General features: G+C 37.1%; 1 protein-coding gene across 5 annotated transcripts in view; it reads right to left on the bottom strand.

Moving 5' to 3' along the window:
• Positions 1-2,236: 2,236 nt before the first annotated feature.
• LOC140162797 (growth factor receptor-bound protein 14-like) overlaps positions 2,237-25,803 on the bottom strand; it is a 206,588-nt gene continuing 183,021 nt past the window's right edge. For all 5 annotated transcript variants that reach the window (XM_072186099.1, XM_072186100.1, XM_072186098.1 and 2 more), the window contains 13 exons: positions 25,033-25,421; positions 23,990-24,082; positions 18,909-19,068; positions 16,486-16,607; positions 14,567-14,650; positions 14,084-14,224; positions 12,470-12,580; positions 9,867-10,052; positions 8,636-8,752; positions 6,382-6,655; positions 5,434-5,615; positions 3,069-3,211; positions 2,237-2,812 (listed from right to left, as the gene is read on the bottom strand). In XM_072186099.1, the coding sequence (XP_072042200.1) occupies positions 3,071-3,211; positions 5,434-5,615; positions 6,382-6,655; positions 8,636-8,752; positions 9,867-10,052; positions 12,470-12,580; positions 14,084-14,224; positions 14,567-14,650; positions 16,486-16,607; positions 18,909-19,068; positions 23,990-24,082; positions 25,033-25,421 (2,000 nt within the window). In that variant the 3' untranslated portion in view covers positions 2,237-2,812; positions 3,069-3,070. The remainder of the gene's footprint in view (positions 2,813-3,068; positions 3,212-5,433; positions 5,616-6,381; positions 6,656-8,635; positions 8,753-9,866; positions 10,053-12,469; positions 12,581-14,083; positions 14,225-14,566; positions 14,651-16,485; positions 16,608-18,908; positions 19,069-23,989; positions 24,083-25,032; positions 25,422-25,803) is intronic.

Here is a 25,803-nt window from a genome sequence, read left to right as displayed (position 1 = left end):
GGTAAAAAAAGGCGCCGCCATTAGAGGCCAGAAGGATTCAGGCTAGATCCATGCATTTAGAAGAGGCATGCATTTCAAAAACACCACAAACAGAAGGGGAAGAGATGAAAAATGACAATTTTGATACAGCCTGTCAATCAGATGTGATCCCCCCAAACTAGGCCACCAGCTGATCACTGTGCTATTCCAGTTGAAATCCATACACCCCCTATGGAAGACATGACCTTAATCTCACACACAAGAAGTGTAGATTTCAAATGGAGTCACCCATTCAGGTAACCCCATTTGAATTTCACACTCCCTGTGTGGAAAAAAGTCATATCTTGAGTGTATATGTTATGAGTTATAAGGGAACAAACCAAAAGATCGACGACGTCCTATAAACGTAACTGGTTTCGTTTAGGGGGGAGGGGGTAAAACTACTCGATTACGTTTGTACAAAAACATCGGTTTGAAAAAATGTGTCATTATTATTATTATGTCAACATTTTCAAAATTTTATTATTACGTTTCTGGCAGGGAGGGAGGGGGTCGGCTGAGAAATGAAACCAGTTACGTTTAAAGGACGTCATTGATCTTTTGGTTTGTTCCCTAACTGGAATGACCCATTATTAACATTGTACATCTCATTCAACATTGGAGTGAATGTTGTCACAAAATTATTAATTTGTCAACTCTCTATCAATCTAATTGAATTGATGTTGACAATCACATCAATACATTACATGTACCATGAAGAAAATTACAAATTTCCTAGAAAAGCAGTTGTACCAATTTTCTAGAAAAGAATTTATACCAATTTTCTAGATATTTCAATCAAAATTCTTATGTACTACAAAGTTCAATTTGTTTTCCAAGAGTGAAAAACATCAGTTAACTGACCACTACCCGTACAACATTATGGCATGTTTGTCACAAAACCAATTAATAATTCTCTGACGGGATGAAAAGAAAGCGTGATAATGAATATCAAGTCAAAACCAGTCCAGAATCATTTTTGTGTCACATTTTAGAGAGAAATCGAACCAATCAATTCTTGTTATTTTCATGTAAATTAAGATTCAGGATAGAATCTTTACAAAGATACAAGAAAATGGCATAGTATTATTGATCAATTTCCCCTCCACCCAAAATGGCAGAATATCATGTACTCAAAAAAGTTTTGGCACCAGGTGAAATTAAAACTGGATCTGCATTGGACTTGGACTGAATCTGAATCAGATGGATCTTGACATTGACACATTTCACCTCTAGCTATATATCTCTTATCATCATACATCACCATCATTGTAATACAGATGTGACAGGTCAAAGGTCAAACAACACTGCACATATTTTTTTATATTATAGATCTACCTGATTTAAGAAGCATTTCCCATCATTAAGGGACTGATAAATTATACCAGTTGGTATATATCTTTTATCCTTGTCACAATCTTATCAATTTCATCACTAATTACTGTCATCAAAATGTGACAGGTCAAAGGTCAAACAACACAGCACATATATCATAGATCTACCTGACATTAGAAGCTTTTGTCATTGCAAGGGGTCTTATCAATTATACCAGTCTGATAGGTGGTATATAAGTGAACCATCAAGTATGAAATTATCAACCCACCTAAAACTAGATTATCAACCCACCTAAAACTGGATTATCAACCCACCTAAAACTGGATTATCAACCCACCTAAAACTAGATTATCAACCCACCTAAAACTGGATTATCAACCCACCTAAAACTGGATTATCAACCCACCTAAAACTTGGATTATCAACCCACCTAAAACAAGATTATCAACCCACCTAAACCTGCACGGGTTATCAACCCACCTATAACTGGGATGTCTGATATGATGATATCTACTTCACAACCAGTGTCTGAACTAGAAATTTATGTTTGTCCATCATGAACAAAGTTGCCCAATCTAATTTGGCATTCAAATATGTGTTGATATGACTTAGTTTGGTAAACCTGATCAACTTCAAAGTTCATTTAAATAGCATCTGTTAAGGGCATTAATTTTGACCACCTCAGGAGCAAACTTTCCATCCAAATGCTGATGGGTGGCTAGCTAAGACACTGCTCACAACAATCAGTTTACACACCACTCTCCATCCAGCAAGCTGTCCTGTTTTGTCAAAACCCAACATCTATTTAGTTACTACACCAGGTACCCATTAGTTAGTCATTACAGCATCAGCAATGCTGAAGCTCTCCATCCAGCAAGCTTTCTTGTTTTGTCAAAACCCAAAGTCTATTTCTACACCAGTCACCCATAAGTTAGACATCAGAGCATCAACAACACTGAGGCTCATTGTTAAATTCAAATTATTAATTTTTCTTTCTAACAATTTCTTTGATAATTCTCACAACCTGAGCTGACACAATTTTTCACCGCAAAGATGCAGCATGTACCAAGCAATTAGCAGCAGGCTTTTTTTTTAGCACTACAACTTCCCCAACACCCCCAAGGTGCAGCAGGCAGTTTGAAAATGGCGCTATTGTATATGAAGTATAGCAACACTGCTGACGACTGTGGTCTGAGCAGAATTCATCTACTTTCAGTGCATTTAGCTCTCAAGCAAAGTTGCTAGTTGAGGTGACTACCAACAATGTTGCCATGTTGCAGACAACAAGCCCAATCAATTTGGATCACCAACACAGAATGATAATTATCCACTGGAGCAGCTAAGTCATTCAATAGCCTGCAATTGTGCCCACAACTAGCGAGATGCACCATATAGCACAGTAAAGAACAGAGCCCAAACACATGGCAGAACTGGCAACACTAATGTCCATTCCCACCACCTTTATCAGGGTTGCCAAACCCACGATTTGGTAGCCCAATTAGGCGACTTTTGAAAGATTTTTCCGCATGACTTTTGACAATTTCCTGTCCCATAGAAACCAATGGTTAAGAAAAAATTGGGCGATTTTTCAACATTGGCTCCCGCGACTTCCGATAGTTTCCTGCCCCATACAAACCAATGGTAAAGAGAAAAATTGGGCGACTTTTCGATTATTTGACCCGCGATTCGGGCTGAAATCTTTTGGCAACCCTGACCTTTATACACTACTGCAGACATGTAAGAGCCGAGTCGGTAAGCCTCCTGCATTGACTTGATAAAATTCCACCAGCTGTACGAGGTCGTTGAACTTTGTGTTTCCTTCATCCAATGTGTAGAATGTTTGACTACTTTCATAAACCTGCAAACAAACATAAAGAACATTGCAGACAAACATTAAGAACATTGTTAAACATAATGTGACCATCCACCACAAATGAGCTGTATATCGTCATTTTTATTTTTTGAAAAATTCTCCTCAAACTAAGCTTTAGGGAACAAACCAAAAGTTCGATGAAGTCCTATAAACGAACGGGTGTCAAAAAGTCCGATTACGTTTGTAAAGAAGTAGTTAAAACATCAGTAGTCAAAGTAGTCAAAGTTGATCTTTTTTTCAGGATTTAATATAATTGTAAAATTTTAGTTTTCTGAAGTACGATAATTCATTTTACAGTGGTTGCTTCAAAATTATTTCAAATTAATATAGAGTGCAGTACTCCCAACCTTCAACTTGTAAGTTCATTTTTTAAAGCAGCTGTACTGCACTTTGATTCTTTTTTATTTGAAAATCCATCAAGTCCTAATTTTGTATGAAGAAAAATATTTCAAAATGAAATAGAATTATTGTTTCTTAAACGTGATCAATATCTTAGCAATATCGCACCCCTCCACAACCCCATCGACCATAGCGACAGCCCTGTGCCAATGAATACGGGTTGGAATTTTCTATATTTGACACTTACGTTAGAGGGGAGGGGGGTAGCCTTCTAACGAAAGGACTTTCATTTATAGGGCTTCAAACTTTTGGGTTGTTCCCTTACAATAAATCAGTAAAAGAATTCAAAATTCCTTTGTTTTCTATTGTTTTTTGAAAAGTTTAACCCTAACCGTACTTGTCAACATTGCGGATGGATGCTCTTGTAAGGCTTCTATTCAATTAGTAGCTACAATGAAACTTAATTACAAATTCAATTACAGTTTCCTAATTAGAATTGAATTTAAAGGTTTCAATGACATCAAGAAACCTTTAAAACTACTTTTCATTTCCCTAATCACCCTACCCTAAATGTAAATTTAGAAACCCATAAAGAAACCTTTAAAACTACTTTTCATTTCCCTAATCACCCTACCCTAAATGTCAATTCATACGTTAAACACTATATACGTCAAGAAACCTATCAAATAATGTAGGTCTTTTTAATTAAAAATTTATCAAGATACATTTCAATCATAGGGAAACCTAAAAAATAATAGATGGAGTAAAAGGCCTGACAGAATAGGTCAGGTCAATGTATATAAATGTTTAATGTTTCTACACATATCACTTTGAACAAGGTTCCAAAACCCATGGGTTGGGGGTGGGGGTGGTATGGGGAACTTAACACAAATGACCATACGGGTATGTTCCCTAGAAAGCCCCCCCCCCCCCCTTTTTGGATTTCACAGCTCTGAAAGACCATCTAAAATTGACCAAAATAGAGCTCCAAAAGTTCCAGCTCATAAAGACCATAAATTGTTGATTCCTCACATTTCTGGTTCTTTTTCAGGTGATTTTCAACCAAAAAGCCAAGAAAGACCCTTTATTTTGACTATTTTGACTGTTTGCAGCTCCAAAACAGCCCCTTTTACCTGTTTGCAGCTCCAATAGACCCCCTTTTACTGGCATGACGTCAGCTCCCAAAGACCCACCACCTCAAAATTCCGGGGGGAACATACCCACCAAAAATTTATGATGTGCCCCCGCTCCAAGAGCGTATTAAGGCTAAATATGATCTAGCATGATTCCGACTTTATAATCCGAGACTGAATTAAAAAGACGTAATCTGTGAAATCGGAAACGATATGCGTACGATTTGTTGTGATTATTTTTGAAGGTAGTGGTAAACAGCATGCCGTTGATTTTGCACCTTCAACCATACAAACCATCTCAAAAGTTAGGTCTTTGTAATAGCAAATTTTCTTTGCTGATGCCACCATGTCAAGAATGCATAGAAAAGGATTGATATTTTTCGTTATTTTCTGTGATTCCTTTTTTCTGATGAAGGCACCAGAACAACCTTCCTTTTACTAACCAATCATGGGCTGTGGGGAGTTGAATGTCAGACGCTAACTAGTTTTTTTATATCTGGCTCTGATTACACTAGGATCCACAACATGCTCATCTATCAGGGCACATTTCTTTAACCCCAATACAGTTGCACATTCATTGAATGCCCTTTGAAAATTTGGGTACATAAACTCATACTCCGCAACTTGAGGTCAAATTTTGTTCTATGATTGTTTAATTGAGGTTATTGAACTATGGCGTTAAGATGAGGCCATTGTGGTCCATAGTGTTATAAGAGTAAATGCAATCACACTTACCGTGTTAATTTGATAATGTCTCACTTTCTTGTTGTGACAGAAAGACAGTACGTAAGCTCCCGGTATACGTTGACTTTCCCGCACCAGAAACAAGCCATCTACCAGGCCTTGTTTCCCTACCAACTCGTGTGTTTCTTCTCGGGTAAGACCGCTATAAAACCACGGCTGTGTCATATGAATACCTGCAAGGAATTAAATAATTACATAATTACATAATATGCAAATGAGCAATACCAGGTCAAACCTGGGGGCTGGTATTCTGAAAACTGTCCCTGAAATATGTACCAAATTTGAGAAAAAAAGATACTCCAGCTCATGCTCATGTTCTCTGTTCAAAACCACAGGGAGCTGGAGGGAGTACCCCATCATGCATTGCAGTCTATCTGCTTGCTCCATAGCAAATTACATACAAAATACAAGTAAGAGCCGCTTAAATATTGAGAGCTATCATGGATAGTTTCACAATACTTTAGAGATCATATTTTTTCAAACAAAAGTCTAAGCTCCTCTGATATAAATGAGTAATTCCAAGTACCAAAAGTATAATGTGAAATACTTGTTTGTGTGTAAAACATTCACTGACCACAGAATTTCCACCAAAGACAAATTCAAGGTAAACCATACTTTATTTGATATGTACATTGTACATGCCTGGCAGACTTAAAATACTGCATTTTTAAGTTCAACAATATTTTACTTGTGTAGACACTGAGGATGATAATACGAAATATCGGGATGCTCATCTAGGGGCGACTGGACAGGGGGAACCATGCAGGAAATGGTATATAACAACATTTCTTTTATATCTTCATTTTTTCAAACAAAAATTGTAAAAAAAAACCCTTTTTTCAAAAAGAACTTCTACAGTTGTGACTGCCGAAATGGTCAGTTGGACAAGGACAAGCAAACAACTTTTTTTTTGCCTAATGTTATAAGATGCATCCATACCTGAACTGAAGCCTCCCATTCTACAACCACCACTGCGTGGGCTATGCCTTGGACTACCACCGCTATGTCTTGGACTACCGTGGCCGCCAGTGCTCCTTGGACTACTGTGGCCACCAGTGCTCCTTGGACTACTGTGGCCACTTGAGCTGTGCACATTGCCACTGCTGCCATGGTGACCCGAGCTATGTGAATTGAAAATAAACCGTGGACTGCTAGTCTGCTGAGCTCTGGGACTACTAAGGGCTGAGTCGAATGACCTCTGACCTCCTCGTTTCTGTAAAAAATATGGTAAGTGGTAGGTGGTTATTGATCTCTTGTTCTATATTAAGCTTTCTGAAAATTTTACATCATTTATTTGCCCCATCCCTGGACAAATTGACTATTTTCATCAAGATAATAATTTCAAATATTTATTATTATTTTGTTTTCAGTAAAAATTGCCCCTAGAAATGAGGTATGATTTTTGAAACAAGGGCAGAACACCCCGTCAATATGTTTTCAACACCCGCACAAACATGAAACGTCTGCACATGTATCATTTGCACATGCTTGTTCCAAACAAATAGTGTTTCATGTATAAATTAATTATGGTAGGGTGATTAGGGAAATGAAAAGTAATTTTAAAGGTTTCTTGATGTCATTGAAACCTTTAAATTCCAATTCCAAGGTAAGTATGATTTAATTTGTTATGATAGACTAATTGAAAAGAAGCCTCTAAAATGCTAGACCAGATATCCATTATAGTAAATTGTGAATATTCTCAGTCATCCAGGTAGATAAACATAATAAAATGAATATTAAATCTGTTCATCTGGACTTACTATTTACTACCGTTAAAACCCGATAGTTAGCAGATGTGCTTACTATCGAGCGCTTTTGAAAACATGAAATTGTACCAAAGTCCGGCGCTTTACCAACTGAGCTAATGGGGCTGAGACACACTTTTGCAGGTTTACTTGTTCGTATATAACTATGTGTATCGATGATTTGCTCAAAACCCTTAACACTTTTGTGGATGGGGCTCTTCATGTTTGCATGTTTTACAGATTAAATATACCTCTTTTAATAAGTACTTTCAAGGATTTGAAAGTCCACTTAGTCCCACAGTCAAGAACCATGAAATTAAGATTTTCAAAATTTGAATTTTTTTATGGGAATGTCATGTTTAGAAACCTAGAATTCAAAAAACATGTCTATCGACTTGTTCCGGGTTTTGTTAGAGTGGGTCACATATAGCTTTATGAGATTATTAAATCATTTTGTTACTTGTATTTGCCACATCGCTGGATAAATGAACTATTCTCATCAAGATAATTATTTGAAATATTTATTATTATTTTGTTTTCAGTACAAATTACCCCTAGAAATGAAGAATGATTTTGAAACCAGGGCACCCCGTCAATATGTTTTCATCCCCCACACAAACGCAAAATGTCTGCACGTGTATCATTTGCACATGCTTGTTCCAAAATAAATAGTGTTTCATGTATAAATTAACATAAGGTGAACCCAGGGGGTGAATAGGGAAATATAAAGTAATTTTAAAGGATTGTCATTGAAACCTTTAAATTACAATCCCTATAATTGAATTTGTAATTAACTTTCATGATAGGCTAATTGAATAGAAGCCGCTGAAATGCTAGACCAAATCCAGGTGTAGTGCTAGGTTTTCAAACAAGGGGTCAACAATTTTGAATTTTGTGAAGCTATGGATCCAAAACAATAGAAATAAAGGGTGAAAATGACCCTTTAGCAACCTCAAAATGGTAATTTTGTGCGCCAAAAGCTAAAACAATGCGCCTATGACCCCATGGCGCAAGTTAGCGCTACCCCTGCAAATATCCAGTATAGTAAGTCACCCAAGAAGATAAACATAATAAAATAAGTATTAAATCTGCTCATCTGGACTTACTATTTACTGTCGCTATCTAAAATAGTAAGTCCAGATGAACGGATTTAATACTCATTTTATTTTGTTCCAAAATAGCAAATCTGGATTGTAAATTATTCTGGTTTATCAAATCATCAAGCTCTCTTCAGAGTATATCCCTCACTAGGATCCACAGGGCACAGTTCTTTAACCCCAATACATTTGTACATTCATTGAATGACATTTGAAAATTTGGGTACAAAAACTCATACTCTGTAACTTGAGGTCAAATTTTGCTCTATGATTGTTTAATTGAGGTTATTGAACTATGTCATTGGGATGAGGCCATTTTGGTCCAGTGTCTGGTGGTATTATGCAACTTACCCTCCATGTGTATCCCTCTTGCCGTGCTATTGACAATGCTTCTGAGGGGTTCTCTATGACTCGGCCTTGGTTGCCTGAGAAATCAATGGCTGCTCTCTCTGTACAATTCTTAACATTCTAGAAAAAAAAAGGAGAAAATTTGACAAAATGTTAAAATTTATATACTCCACTTCATTTGATGGATAAAAAAGTATGAACTCAAAACTTTTTGTTATGTAAATTATATAAATGATATTGGTGCCTTGCACTGAAGGAGCTACCTGTATAATGAAACCTCAAAGGAATAACTAAAAATAAATTTAAAAGAGTATTTCATGATCCTAATATCCTCTTTTTATGGCATATTTCAGGAGATATCCACAATCAAAGCGTATTCACAAAATTTCAGTTGATTCCAATTTTGCATTTGCAAGTTATGCGTGATTACTATGTGTATTACATTGCTCTATATGCCACTGTGCTGTAATTTTGCTCTGTTAACAAGACATAAATACAAATTTGATGATATTTCCCAAGAAAAGCAAATATTTCGCACACAAACATTACATAGCCATGGTTTCCGGTGGTATCAAAAATTACTGAAGGAGCTACCCTTGTTAAAGAAATATTAAATAAAAAAATAAACCAATCTTTCAAGAAATGTGCACCCATTGATATACCAAAAGTCAAAATATTCTGCCAAATGTAATACAAATTGTCTTAGTTTTTTCCAAATTTTGGCTACAGTGAGACAATTTTCCAAACAAATTTTGAAAAAGGCCCCATCCATATACCAAAATTGGCCCAGAAAAAGTGGTCATTGATAGTATACCAAAAGGCCCATGTTTGCGACGCATTCCCGTACGGTCATTTGTACTGAGCCCGGAGGGGGTTCTCCCTGGTTGAAGGTATACGGGGATGTGCCACGGTTTTGGGGTACCTTTTCAGCGATTTTGGTATATCGATGGGTGGCTTTTCAGTGGAGACCAATGCTGGCGCATTTTGGTAAAAGTGCCCTTAAAAGCGCCCAATTAAGGCAAATTTGGATGATTTTTTGGTGCTTTTTGTTGAAAATTGGTATATTGATGGGTAGCAAAAACAGCAAAAAGTAGGTATAGAGAAAGTCAGCATCCGAAAGTCTGCATGGCACATCCCGTAATTTTTTTTTTAAAGAACCCCCGGGGTACTGAGTATCCCCCAGGACTTATTTACTGATATTGCATTTTTTCTTGGAAGGAAAGATATAACTTACATTAAGTGCTATCTGACTATAAGCTTCCTTACTCCTGAGTGTCCTTTCCATGGCCGTTTGGTAGTTCTGTTGAAGCTGTTTCCCGTATTTAACAAGTCTCATCGTCGCGAGCCAACATTGTCGCGACTTCTCGTCTTCCGCACAGAAGCACTTCATATCCTTTAGGTCTGATTTACCTTCACTTGGCTAGTACGTGAAAATATCAAAATAAAACAAAAATTACTACTTACGGCTGAATCCATTTTTTCAGGATCTGTGATCCATGCAACGGCAGTTTCAGTTTGTTCAACTAATAATGTGCAAAACATTATTTCAGTTTTGACTAAATTGTGCGTAAAGTCCCAGCTTTTGCTCAGTTACATTGACACACACCAGTCACACACTCACACTTGTCATACAGGTACTGTGGTCAGCTAGGTATATGCCATTCAAACAAAATCAATCAATAATGCCCTATTAGTCTTACATACATAAGACTATTGACCCGTGTGTAATTAATTAATAGTTTTCACGGACTGTAATTAATATTCTCAGCTGTCATGTCATGGAGGATATTTCCGATGTAAAATGCAAATCTCTAATAGCTCCTGTGTGTGTTTTGTTTACAATGGCTAATTAGGGAGAGCACCAAGTATAGTATATGCTGTATTAAATATGAGATCCATTCAAGCAAGATATATCAAATGGCTGCCATGTGTAATTTCTTTGCAATGGCTAATTAAGCAGGGTACCAAGTGCAGTAAATGCTGTACAGTGTGGTCCAAAAAGAACTTTACCCAATTTCAAAGGTTTATTTCTCAGAGTTTAGAACAGCTATTACCATTATTGTTTCATATTCCAAATATATATTTTTTAATAATGCGGTGAAAAAAAGAAGAAAAAAAAGAAGCTAAATTAAACTGGTGTCATACTAGGGAGTGACTTTGGACACTTATACTTAAAACTACCACAATTTTAATAATTTAGCTTCTTTTTGTCTTTCAATTTTTCGCAACATACACTCTGAAGAATATTTATTTTGAATATGTAACAATGTTGTTAATTGATGTTCTAAACTCCATGAAATTAACCTTTGAAATTGGGTAAAGGTAAAGTTCTTTTTGGATCACCCTGTATTAAAAGCTGATAGCCAATAAAAAAAGAAATATACGCCCAGTACAAATATACAAATATACCATAAAACTATCAATAACACTATTATAATCAAAATATCTAATTCTAGATCATCTAAGCCCAAAATATCTAATTCTCGATCCCATCTGGAGCACACATCACAAAAGTGGCCTCTGTGGGAAAATTTTACCATCAATTATTATTTAGTAAAAACAATGAAATCCATAAACTTGTTTGTTTTTATTCAAAATTCAAAATTGTGACCTGGCCTGAGTGCATTGCTATCGTGTATCAGATCATGTCGCATTCATTTTATTTGTCCATTTCTCAATAATAAAATCTTACATCATTTCCTTGTCTTACTAATAGGTTTTATGCATTACTATGGGCCAGTCCATATGAAGATACTGAATCCACATCAATGTACTTCTGGTCCAGATTTATGTAGATTTAATTTGTCTATTTCTCACTAATAAAATATCATATCATTTCCTTGTCTTGCTAATAGGGTTTATGCATTACTGGGCAGTCCATACATGATACTGAATCCACTTCAATGTAGAATATTGTACTTCTGTTCCAGATCAATTTAGATTTTAGTAGCATATTTTGTGACTGTTTCAATCAGGGTATTCATACCTGGCTGTTTGTTCACCCTGGGGCCTGGGCATGATGGCAGAGCAGTGTTGCAACGCTCAAACGATTTATCCAGGATTATGGGCTGTGTCTGATCGACAGCCTCATCCCCCATTTTTAGCATCAAAACTAAGATTTTGGTATCAAAAGTAAGCTTATATTTTTCTCCTAACCCCAGTTGATACCCAAGATATGTTTCATTTGGACGGTGTGAACAAAAATGTGGCAATTTGTAGTAACCACAACAGAAAGAGTGTAGGAGATATTGGTAAATGTTTTTGCTTTTCATATCAAAACCGCTGGAGCAATACAACTCAAAATTGGGAAACATATTGTGTTTATGTAATTAACATTTTTAGCCTCGCTTTCAGTTTTCCGCTTTGCTAACTTCGGCTTAATAAATTGGAGTTAGCAGAGCCAAATGCCGCCAACTGCAACAAAGTGGTCAATTACGAAAAAGGTGGATTGTGGTAATGGTAGCCTGGTAAGTAGGATAGAATATCAAAATAATTGTGTCACATCCTTAAAATAAAATGGAAGTGCAGCAGAGTATCCCAATACCCTAATTTAGATGTAGTACATTATAGTCATTAATCCGGATTTCTACTCTCATGTGGACTGCCTCAATGGTAATCACTATGGACCACAATGGCCTCATCCAAATGGCATAGTTCAATAACCCCAATTAAACAATCAAGGTGCAAAATTTGACCTCAAGTTGCAGAGTATGAGTTTTTGTACCCAACTTTTCAAAGGTCATTCAATGAATATACAAATGTATTGGGGTTAAAGAACTGTGTCTTGATAGATGAGCATATTGTGTATCCTAGTGAATGGTGCATGATATATCTTACCTTTGTACAGAATGTGAAGTCTGTTGGTGAGTGATATTTTTTCTTTCCATTTGTTGCTTGGTAGATATTTACGTCACTAAATTGCACATAAAACTGGAGATGTCTGGGATCCTAATGGACACATCAAATACAAAAATAAATGTTATTAATGAGAACTACCTGCCGATTGGCCAAAATGAATATTGTGTCCAATTTTGAACCAATCAAGGAGGGTCTTAATAAGATCATCTGTAAATGCAAGTTTGACCATAAATAGTTACAAGTCTAGTCATTGGCAATTGGAATTAGCATTTCAAGTTATCAACCAATCAGAAATGCTGTTAGATGTCCATGGGGTTAAACATGATCAAGTAAGCTGTGATCAAACCAAATCAGTCTGAAGTCAGACATATTCAATTTTCAATTTCTTAAATGATTGTAAAGCGTATTTGCAAAGCTACATTTTGCAGGAAACCCCATTCGCTACTTGCGGTTCGCCATTATGCACTAAGGGAGAGCCTCGAACTGGCAGCATACATGAAAGGAAGAATTATGTAACCTTACACAGAACGTTATGACTAGTTCAATTCCCATTCATGTATGCTGCCAGTTCGAGGCTCTCCCGCATATAGTGCATAATGGCGGAACTGCAAGTATGAATTGTAATCTGAAGTCAGACATATTCAATTTTGAGTTTCTTAAATGATTGTAAAGCGTATTTGCAAAGCCCATTGAATTTGGACATCCAATTTAAAAGATATGAGCAGTTAAAGAGTTTCCAAAACAATAGGAAACCAAAGGAAATACTTCCTATATTTGGCTATATTTCAAAATCAATATTTCCAACTTCCGACTGATTTTGCTTGATCACATCACATTTAGACACAGAACACTGGTCCATTTTGTGATGCAAAAGTTTGAGTAAATAGAAAACGAGTAGCTACATTCTAAAACATTTTTACGGTATTTTCACATTTTTAAAAATCAGTGCTAGTTGGCAGCTCTCTAAGCCCCTGTTTCATAAGTGCCATGCTGGTATTACACAAGTATCCATCAAAGGTAAATAGCCTCCCCTATCTACAATTCTACAGAATCACAATCCAGGATTATTTTGAACTTCCATCGCCACCCCAGGGGGGTACTTAGTACAAATGACCATACGAGGATGTGCCGCAAATATGGGTATCATTTTCAGCCTTTTGGTATATCAATGACCCCTTTTTCTATGCCAATTTTGGTATATGAATGGGTCCTTTTTTTCAAAATTTTCTCAATTTTTTCGAAAAATAGCCCAATTTTGCCTAATTTGGGGGAACATTTGTAAAAACTAAGACAATTTTGGTTAAATTTGGCCGAAAAATTTGGTATATCAATGGGTCCAAATTTCTTGAAAAAGTGGTATATTTATCGGTCCACTTTCAAATTCTCAGCGGCACACCCCTACCAAAACCAAACTTGAGTACCCCCCCCCCCCCCCCCGGATCGCCACACACCAATGCACCGGAGTTTAAAAAGCCTTATCATTAAACTAACTTGACTGCATTATTTTGCTGTGCAATACAGGCTATTCTGATGTTGCCAAGCAATACTGGCCATTTCAAAAACTGATGACATACAGATTCCAGAAACACGTACCTTAGAAGTGCCCTTAGTTGAATAATAAAGGCCTGATTCTCGTAATATAAAGTACATTTTCTTCCATGAGCGTTTGTGTCCTTCTTTGGCATACAGGTATCCTTGAATCTCTGGTATTCTTTCTGTTGAGGCTAATAAGTTCTGCAAGAAGTATAAACAAGAGAAAGAAAATATAACTAACATTGCAACCATAAACCCAAATAAGGCAATCTGGATCTGGAACTATGTTAAAGAGCTACTGTAAACCTGGACATTTTTGCACACATTATTACGATTTGCCAATTTTGAACCCTTCCGCATTTTCAAAATTGTTAACCGCCAAATTGTGATAAGATACAATATTTAACAGCCAAATTGTGAACCTGGTATTACACCTACAACAGGGAACCCATACCTGCACTTTATGAGTGAAATGTCTAGGTTGGTCCACGTTTGTTGGTGAAAACAAACACACACACCCCCCACACCCCTACAACAACTTACTAATGATGGCGGTTTTGGTTTCTTAGCTGTGCTATCTCCTTCATCGTCACTTGACCTCCCTGTCATACTGGCTGGAAAAAATTGCTGAAATGAATGAGGCAAAAAATGCAATACTTTCATTAGTGAATTGAAAGAGCAGTGCCACAGTATGGTAATCGGTGTGAAATCCAACCTGAAAGAGACGAAATATGAGATTAAACCTGAAATTGGCAAGATTTGTGAACTGTCACCAACCCCAATATGTCACGATGTGGGGTAGGTTTTCGGGTTATTGAATATAAATTTTAGGTTTTGGGGTTAGGGGCTGTGCAATAATTATAATTTCCAAACAGCAAGTCAAAAATTGAATCCTCCTCTCAGCCTGTCAAAAATTGCTTGTTTTTTAAGAGCACACTTTAGCAGAAGCGTAATCAGCATTTTTAACCTCTCCTTCCCTAACAAATCTAAGTTTTATTCATAGGACTTTGATCATTTAGTTTTGTCCCTCAGATCAGATGACAAATATAAATTTACATTGATCATTTAGTTTTGTCTCTCAGATGACAAATAAAAGATGCAGGCCTAGAGTTATAAAAATGCAATATTGTACCTTTGCATTAAACAAAATCCAACCTTCCGTTTTCCAAATTTGTGATTTAAATGTCGAGCATAGATAGATTACATAAAACAAGCACAGCATAAAACGGCAATTTCACCATCCGCTTGCCGAGATGAATAACATGAATTTCATTCATTTCTCGCAAATATAAAAACAGTACAAGTAAGACTTCACTTCCCTTGTCAAAGATGTGATAAATGTCAAGTATCGCTTCCATAAATGTATATTTCTTACACAAGCACAAAACAAAAGGGCAATCGCATGAGATGAATCACATGAATTTTATTATATTTGGGTATTCCCGTTGAGATCCATCAACCCCTATGGAAGACATGACCTTAATCTCCAACACAGACGGGTGTAGATTTCAAATGGAGTCACCCATTCAGGTAACCCCGTTTGAAATTCACACTCCCTGTGTGGAAGATTAAGGTTGTGTCTTCCATAGGGGTTGTATGGATTTTGGAAGGAATAGCCCATTTCTCTCATGGCATACACAAACAGAAAGAGATACATATTTATCGTACCATTCAATTTCAGGAAGATTTTACTTCATTTAGCCAAAGATAAGATTTAAATGTCAAGTACAAATTGTATACATGTAAAACAAGCATACAACAAAAGGGCAATTTCATGAGCAGCTTGGTTTAGATGAATAACATGAATTTCATTTATTTCGCTTGCATACACAACAGGCAACTTATTCCAAGATATCGCCTAGTCTTTGTTTGAAGTTAGGCAAATATACCATAGCATATGCAATAAAACTTGCAAATTTACAAAAAACAAAATTAAAACAAAGCTGGCATTCAAAAGGTGGTTGTCTGTTCACTCAGGATAAGTGTTGCGCAATTTAAAATAACAAATATGCAAGTTGTCTGGGGGGGATCCAAAACACACCGTACTGAAATACTACTCATGATATGTGACGTAATCAAGAGGAATGAGTCGGATGTCGCTAATATTGTTTTTGAGATATTGGAAAAAACAGTGTTCAAATTCTTTTGTTTTATACTGTTTTCAGCCATTGATAAATTGCTCATAACTTGGTAACCAGATGTCCGATTTTGATGGGGTTTGCATCAAAATGTAGCATTCATAAACAGCCAGAAAATGATGTAAAAAACTTCGAATTAAAAATTGCCAACATGTGACTCATTCCCCTTGATCATATCACATAATAGTGATTGTAGCTGATTGTGTTATAATGATGAAGCACAAATTAACATCTATTAAAATTGTTATGTTGAAACCTATGGTTACCATGCAAAGCATTAAACAACAACTACTGAAAATATGTGAATCAAACAATTCTACTCACCCCTGGATTTTGAAAGATTTCATACTTTCGAAAATCTTTCCTAAAATGAAATCTGTTACTGGTCGACAGGGGCCATCTCTTGAACACCCCCAGTATTCCTTCATGATCCTCCATACTCCGTTCTGTAAAGTTCAATATTTAACAGACAATTACAATTATGACCATATGCAGTGTGAGTCTGCGAGATGAAATGTGTATGGGACCTACTACTTGACTTGTTTTATAGCATCGGTTCTTGGTCAACCTGATGTCCTGCTTATGTCATAAAAAGGTCTTGTTTGCTGTAACCTGGTCAACTCAACTAAAAGGCCTACAAACCCACTCATTTTTCCAATGTTAAAGAGGAAGCCCCGCTTTTGCTTCAAGTTTAGTCAAGGTAAAATTTATCCATGTAAATTCTGTTCTGTCTGACATCAAAGTAACAGGTGTAAGTCAGTTCTTCTGTGGCGAACTGGTAAAGCGGGACTTCCTCTACCCGATTGTAATGGGTTATTCCAGTTGAAATCTATACACCCCTGTCGAAGACATGGCCTTAATCTCCCACACAGGGGATGTAGATTTCAAATAGAGTCCCCCAGTACCAGCACACTTCAATGATTTATTCCTCCGCCACTGTGATACATTAGAACAGGGCTATCACTTTTTCAGAATTGGTTGGAGTGAGATATTGTCGAACATATCAGGACGGAAATATAGTTCGCTAACTAAAGCTTTTAATCGTTGATCTGCCTGAGGGTGGGGGGAGATAGGGACTGCAAAATACCACAACCAATAATATTTAGATGATGTGTGATATTTTACTTTCTTGGCGAGACAAAGTTAAAGGGGGTTAGGGACAAAAAACACAACTAACAAGAATATTTTGAAGATGCATGAGTTTTTACTACCTTTAACTACCTTGGCGTGAGAAAGTGCCTAAATTTGTGAGAGTTGACACAGCCCTTCATTAGATTTATTTTTGCCTCACAACTGTAGTGCAGCTCCTCTTAGCACTTCAGGTCCGTTCGTACTACGCTGCACTTGCGTTGCGATGCATTGCATTCCCGATATATCAATTACTTTTCTCGCAACTCAAAGCAACTTGGCTGCATTTATTTATTAAAATGTATTCAACTTTATTGCGATACCGCAATGCATGCAGTACGATGCAGTGCAGCAACGCAATGCACCGCAAAGTAATTAAGTGCATAATCTTTAATGATAATACTATGACGCTGCAAGTACTCGAACCCATGACTACAAGCTAGATTACGAGTTTAAGCCTTTACCGCTGCAGTTGGCGGACAATCATATTTTTATGTATGTTACGGCAAACAAACAATATAATTTCCATGGCTGTGGATTTTATGTTGGTGACTACATGTAGTAAATTGCTTCATTACAGAGGAAACCTTAAAATAGACTCTTAAACAGGTTTCACTTCATTTAAACTAGTTTTCTTGGAGAATCATATTTTAAAATTTTCTTGGAGAATCATATTTAAAAAATTTTTAATGTGTAACTGTAAGACGATTGTCTTACAGTTACAAAACAATGCACATGAAAATACATGTGCCTAGAATTTTGGGAATGTGCATAAACATTGGTTGCATTTTTCGCCATTTGACTTGATGACTCTTCTTCTAGACCAATTTTGGTATATGGATAGGTCTTTTTTTATCCTTCAAAAAATAGCCCAGTTTTGCCTCACTTTAACCAAATTTGTAGAAATATTGCCAAACATTTGTGAAAAAGTTGTGAAAACTTTTGGCAATTTGCATTAAATTTGGCCCAAAATTTCGACTTTTGGTATAGCGATGGGTCAAAATATCTTGGCAAATTGGCATATTCTCAGCGGCACATCGATCCTTACCCAAACCAAACTTGAGTCCCCCCCCCCTGCCGGAAGCTCCCATGATTCTGGTGTGAGCTAGTTCTTTTAGTGCGATAAACAGACCGTCTATACAGGAAGCGGTCCGGGGGGGTACTCAGTACAAATGACCATACGGGGACGTGCCGAAAATATGGGTAGCATTTTCAGCCTTTTGGTATATCAATGACCCCTTTTTCAAAGCCTATTTTGGTATATGAATGGGTCCTTTTTTTAAAATTTTCTCAATTTTTTCGGAAAATAGCCCAATTTTTCTTTAATCTAGCCAAAATTGTCAAAATTTTCCCAAAATTTTGGGAAAATTTGTAAAAACTAAGACAATTTGGGTTAAATTCGGCCAAACATTTTGACTTTTGCTATATCAATGGGTCCAAATTTCTTGAAAAATTGGTATATTTATGGGTCCACTTTCAAATTCTCAGCGGCACGTCCCTACCAAAACCAAACTTGAGTCCCCCCCTGCCGGAAGCTATATAGCTCCCATGATTCTGGCGTGAGTTAGTTCTTTTAATGCGATAAACAGACCGTCTATCAGGAAGCGGTCTACACTTACCTAATTCTAAATCTGGAAGTTGTTCGACAAGAGCCCAGCTTTTATCGTCCGTGGTGTGGTTTTTGTTGACCATCATACTACATACATCTTGTACAGTGTGACTCAGATCTATAGGACATAGTTTACAAGTGCCATCATCGCTGTATACTTTAATAGAAGCCTGTAAAAAAAAATATATATAGTAACAAATTGTCATGACTATCGAATTGAACTGAGTATATACTTGCTGTCGTATTTTACCAACCGAAATACTGAGTTTTGGGCGAGACTTTGATGGTATCAAGTGCAGACCCTTGTTTTTTCCTTTGGCCTAAGACAGTGATTCCCAAACTATGGGTGGTGACCCTTTTGGGGGCATGTGCCATTTGAAAACGAGTTGTGAGGCTCTGTGAGCAAACACACTTACCAATGAAAGCATGCTCTAGTATTATAATAGTAGATATTAACCCTAACCCAAATGAGTCTCACTAAAGCACACTATTAAAACCACTCTGCGTGCATGCATTCCAATCAGCCTAAGTCATATATACCCAGGGAATTGCTGCCCGGGGCAGCCAAACCTCGGTAGCTACATGTCGGTGATCGTGTGCGTGGCATGCGAGGGGTCCCGGGTTCACATCCCGGGGGTACCAAGTGACTTCTTTCTTCACCTTCCCTCCTTTTTTGTTTCTTCTTTCCCTTCCGATAGCAAAAAAACCACAGGTGGGGTTAGGGTTAATGAAAATTTAACAACCCAAACTAAGAATCACATTTTCTAAAGCTGCATTGTGTACCTGAATTCAAGATTTTCTCAGGTTAAGCGCAATTTAGCAGTAAAACCTTTTGAACATGTTGAAGTAATTTCAAGTCAAGCTATTATATAATAATAATAATAATCTTTCTTTATTGAGGGTAATTCCACTTCAGTGTCAAGCACTGCTTTCCAAGCAGGCCCTCATACAATTATAAATACTATAGATAGATACCACAGCAGCTGAAGGGAGTCCCATCATGCATCTGCTTACTCCATAGCAAATACATACAAAACATAAGTATAAGAGCGGCTTAGATATTGAGAGCTATGGATAGTTTCACAATACTTTGGAGATCATATTTTTTCAAACAAAAGTCTTAACTCCCCTAATATAAGCGAGTAATTGAAAGTTGAAGTGAGCGATTTTATGTATACACTTTCTATGGCATGTGCAGTTCTACTGTGGTACTGCAGAGCATGATGGGATACACCTATCTGCTGCTGTGGATAGATACTGTTATAGATACTGTTGAATCTTATTTTATAAGGCAACAATGCATATGTGATGCGATCAAGCAAAATGAGTCTGATGTCGATGAAATCAAATTTCAGTTTTCAGTCTCATTATTTGAGCCATTCTCATAGCTTTATTTTGCTGAAAACCCCCATCATAATTAAACTTAAGGTTCCAGAGATATTGCCACCTTAGTGCTGCTCAGAACAATAAAATACAAAGGAAGTTGAAAATTATTATTGATTACAGCTCAAAATCAATATTCCCGACATCCGACTCATTTTGCTTGATCGCATCACATATTGTGTGTGATTCGTTTGCATTTGTAAGGTTTGTGCTAGCAAGTTTAGTAACTTTGGTCTAACCCATCCTCCACTCCTGAATATCTGCAGAAAGTTCAGGTGACAAATTAGTCAGGCACAAATTGGGATGCTTGTAAAAAAGTTGAGAACCGCTGCCTTGCATAGGATGTTAATATTTCAGAACTTTATTAAGTCTGCCCATCATATCTAACACCATAAAATAGAAATCTGGTCAAGCCTTGTCTGGAGAAATGAGCGTTTGCTCTATGGAAAGGTCAGACCAACAGACCCCTTTTCTTCTGTTTTCTGTCAGTAAACAAAGAGGTAAAAAAAAGTATAGTGATTCACAGTGTGCTACACACAAGCATAAAGGGCTCTGACACTATCTGAGGCTGAGACATTTTAGACTTTGATCTCTAGTTGTACACACGGTTGTTTGATGGGATCATTTATTACTTTTTAAAACAAAACATCATGTATAACAAAATTTTAGGCTTAAACAGCTAAAAGTGATATCGTGCTAATATATACAGATGCTTTTGAGTCGTTCTCAACTTTAATTTCCTCTCTTTTACAAAATTATTCACATTTATAGTATTTTTCAAAGCTTTTTCAGATATAAAATGTATGTATTAATGCCAAAATTGGTGGCGCTATTTAGTTACTGGAAATTACCCTTTCAAGCTTTTAATACAAATAATGTCTTTTTATTGTTTGATAAAATATGTTTATAAAATATCCTTGTTGCTTGTTCTACCTATTCCAGCTGTTTTAATGGTGGTATTAATCACATAACCCTTGCAAATAAAGAAATATGATCTTGGATAAATAGCGCCATCTATAGTTTGCATTTAGTTAATAATGAAGCCAATTCTATATACATCAAACAGCCGTGTACAAAAGTATCAGTCAACCTCATGGTTCTTATTATTTTCAGCCACTTTTTGACAATTTAGGTTGATTGCCCCCCCACATTTCGAGCCCAATTGGAGCTAATGGTCAATCTATTGTTTTTCCTAGTCAGAAAGATCAGGCAAAATCTGATTCCGACCATATAGTTGTTGCTAAGAACTGGGTCCATACCGTGAAGACAAAATTATGTTGTCTTAGATGAATTTTGTACCCATCTCGATGACACAGCATTTTGTGGCATTAGTTTTCGCTGAAAACATTTATTCAATTACTTTTTTGATTACGCACAGAATCCTTATTGAAGCTGAAGCCATAGGCCTAATTACATCGAAGGGCAAGAAATTAAAACAACTTCCCGCCCTTCCCCGCACACGCATTGAAATCTAAATTAACGATGCAAGAATGCATAATACACCCCACATTGCAAAACAAAAGTCTGTATTTCTGCCATCCAAAGTGAAATTACAGTACCTGCTTTGATTAGTGTTAGCGGCTACTGCCTTTTACTTTTAGGCACTCCCAAAGAACTCAAAGTACAGTATCTATTAGGTAATTTCAGGCCCCTGACAGTAAATTTCGCTGATCCCCCATGTTCTTTTCCATCCCAGCTCGATATAACCAGCGATTCCTGCTGTTGTTTTGGTTCCACGCCAGCACCCGGTACACGCATGGAGGCCGCCATCTTGGAAAAAGGGGGTGCTGACGACCGTCGACTCGACAGTCACCAGCACCCCCTAACGCGCCCAGCACCATGACTACGCGTAACAGTACGCTTTCCCGACTGTCAATCATCGGGGGTCACTCACCTCGAGCTTGACAACAATATCTGAATAGACTGTTACCAAGTCTTGCGTGTAGGGCGTGTAAATTTAGGTTAATTCTCATGATTGAAAGAGTATTTTGTTGTATTCTTGGCCAGGATCGCGAGATTGTTGGTCAATTTGATGTATTTAATAAATAATGGGCTAAAAATATCATTAAAATAGCTGTTCAACATTTGTAAAAAATACTTTATAGCCAGGCTTGAAAAAGTCTAAACGTGGATGCAGCAAGAGACGATTTTACAAGAAATTTTCTTGCTTGAACGCGGAGCACAGAAGCGGGTAGAAATCACGGTAGTGTTCCAGGATACGCAATGGCAGGGTAATGGCGGCTTACAATACCTATTATATTATTTGACTAGCAGTCATATCCAAATATACCTTATCCATGGTAATTTACTTGCAGATACAGCTATTTGATACATGATTAGTGAGCAGACAGGCACCAGGCGGTATCTGCTTTGCAATTTGTTCACATTGTGAATTAAGACAATAGGCTAGACACTTAAGGGGGGCATGCAGGATTACTCAAAATGGGTCATTTTAGACAATGGTTTTTGTAATGTATCTATACAAGTAATGATGATATAATAAAAGTATACATTTTCAGAAAGGAAATGATGTAAGGGTTACGGATGCTGAAGCTATATCTATGCAAACTTGGATCTTAAGGTTTCAGTTCAATTAAAGTTACTTTTTACAGGAGTGTAAACACAGAAGCGATAAACTATCACGCTGATTGGCTGATCAACAGTCTTGACAACAAGACGGTTGACCCATTGGTTGTCGGCGTGTAGAAGGGGAGGAGACCTAGCCACTTCTATGCGATCGCTGATCACCAGTGCATACCCGGATCACAGAAGTAATAAAATATTTACTACAGGCTACCACAAGTCCATTTCAGGAGAATATAAAGATAATTTTAGGCAAGTGTTATCATGGGTGACACCTTCGGGGAAGGGGAAGGGCAGTATACATCAAGAGGGCAAGGTGGCCTAGTGGTCTAAGGCGCTGGACCATTAGGGAGAGTTGATGGCGGTTCCGTGTGTCAGACGAGTCAAACCTAAGCACGTAAAAGTTGCAGGCCTTATCGAAAAGAGGGATCATCCCCGGGCTTGTTACCTGCACCCTCCCTAGGTCCCAGGGCAGTAGTAGTTGTGCCGGTAGTATATTAGTTGTGTTAATGTAATGTTGTGAAATGGTGATATATAGATGTTCAAAGTACATGTACACTGCTGAGCAGTGGTGCGCCTGTATAATAGGCGGAAATTCCCCAAATCCAATCCAATGTGGGTGCTTTATTCTGCCCTCCAAAGTAACATATCAGTATCTGCTATCTTAGGCCTATAAATATTGTATTGCCCTTTTCTGACAAACCGAAAAATTTGAAATAATTGGGTTGCTTTTTTTTTTCATAATTGAATTTTCATATATTTGGCATAAAATTTAGCACATACTACATTTTACTTCAGCAATTTTTATTTCTTCTATTCAAGCCTTGAAATAAGCGGACTGGAACCAGGAGCAATTCACTGTTTTTTACAAGAACCAGGAGCAATTTCTGAAAAAACAGGAGCAATTTTCAAAAAGTAAATTATTTTCTGCAAATACAATACAGCATCACAGCTGCATCAAGTGCAATACTGAAACCAGGAGCAATTTGTTTTAGAAAATTACTCCTGGTTCATGTAAATTTTACAAAGACCAGGACCATTTGGTAGCTTTACAAGGGCAAATTTGCTCCCAGCGCCTGCTTATTTCAAGGCTTGCTTCTATTGTATATAATCTTTTTGGCTTACCTGCTTTAAATTCATGTCCCCATGGTCACTACTATTAATTTCAAAATGTAATTTCTTGAAATCTCTGAATTTCTGACGAATGAAAGAATCCTCCTAAAAAGACAAAATACATGGGTGAATAGTTCCGTAAGTTTGCTAATCATATACAATTATAAAATATTTTTTGGTCAAAACCAACTGGTTCATTTTTACAATTCACTTTAGAATATTAAAATTGCAAGTGGAATCAACTTTTGTTTTGACGAGCAAGTAAGTGGGTAAGTACAATAGCTGCCCTGTGAACTTACACACAGTATATTGTACTCATCTACACATGGCAGTGGCAGCTACACATGTCAGCTATTGCACTTACCCACTTCTGCCACTGAGCAGTCGATGTAATTATGTAGATCTGTTAAACTTGCATATTGAGTGTGATACTCAAGTATGTGAAGATTTAATCATAAAATGCCGCTTTACTGGACAGGTATTCGTGATCAAATCTTTATTACACATAGGTTCTACATGTTTACTCACACTTGTACCTCAAAGTACAACAGCTAACCTGCCAATCAAAACTTGTGTAAATTGGACCTTGTTGACATGGAAAGAAGTAAACTTCAATTGCAACATCAAATTCAGATTGCGACTAAGGATTAGCACATTTTTGACGGTTTTTACATCATATACACTACCAAGATGAGAGCAGTAGTCGACTTCAAAAGAAAAGTGAAATTGACTTTCACAACTTAACAGCACAAGAGACTAGAGTAAAGACAGAGAAAGTGACCAGATCTGATCCAATCAGGCTAAAGTCAGCAATAAACTGATATATAGGCAAAAGGGAAAAGTAAAAACAATAAAAAACGTAAAAATATGGAAATATAAAAGGTTCATAACTTTGCAACCAAGTGTTCAAAAGACCTGGGGATTAAACATTAACATAAGTAGGTACTGAGCAAGTTAGTAATGGCAGTAACTCAATTTCCAAAATTTCCGACTTTGGCCTAAGTGGATCAGAATGGGTCACAAATTATACAGACAATTTTCACAGGTCAACTTACACATTTAATACCAGGTGGGCTCCCACCGAGGTCTGGAAACGGATCTGGTACGTCTTCCACTGATTTATCACCAAAACCCCTTTCAGGATACGATGAACTTAACGTTAAATCACTAGAAGAAGAGTTTGATGAATCATCCTCTGATTTCTCGACAGAGAGCGATTTACTCCGCCACGCCCAATCTAGTCTTGGTTTTGGTATCATTCTTCCAATGTGGCTACCGTCACTGGTTCGTTTCCCAGTGCCGCAATTACACGTTGAAGTGTTCTTAATGTCCGTCAGAGAGGGCATGTTGGAAAGATTCTCCATGCTCTCTAATAGAGGGCGCTCATCGTTATACGAGGGAAACGAACTCATGCCATTCACTAATGCATCCAGGTCAACATCATCTGAAATCAAATAAAAAACAAATTATTGGTTAGTTTTTTGAGAAATTGAAACGTTTCCTGGAAAATATTTGAATGCTGTTTGTCAAAACCATGCAAACCCAAATCTTACTGGTATTGTTGTGCTCATCCATCAACTGAACTGAGTGGTGGAATAATCCGCTGTAGAAGTGACGCCATAATCGTATTAACTACCATAGCAATAGCGGAATACAATTTTTGAATAGATCACCCTGCACTACAAGCAGGTGCGGGTGATCAGCATTATATGCATATTCTATAGAATTACAATACAGGTCTTTGTCCCTGTTCTTTGACATCTATGGTTCAATGCATAGGTACAGAGTGAACACTGTAGTGCAGGGCGATAGAGTCAAAATTGTAT

The sequence above is a fragment of the Amphiura filiformis genome, chromosome 10 (assembly GCF_039555335.1).
Source record: "Amphiura filiformis chromosome 10, Afil_fr2py, whole genome shotgun sequence".
NCBI classification, from domain to species: domain Eukaryota; kingdom Metazoa; phylum Echinodermata; class Ophiuroidea; order Amphilepidida; family Amphiuridae; genus Amphiura; species Amphiura filiformis.
Note: the sequence above shows the minus strand (reverse complement) of the source record. Positions and strands in the feature narration are given on the sequence as shown.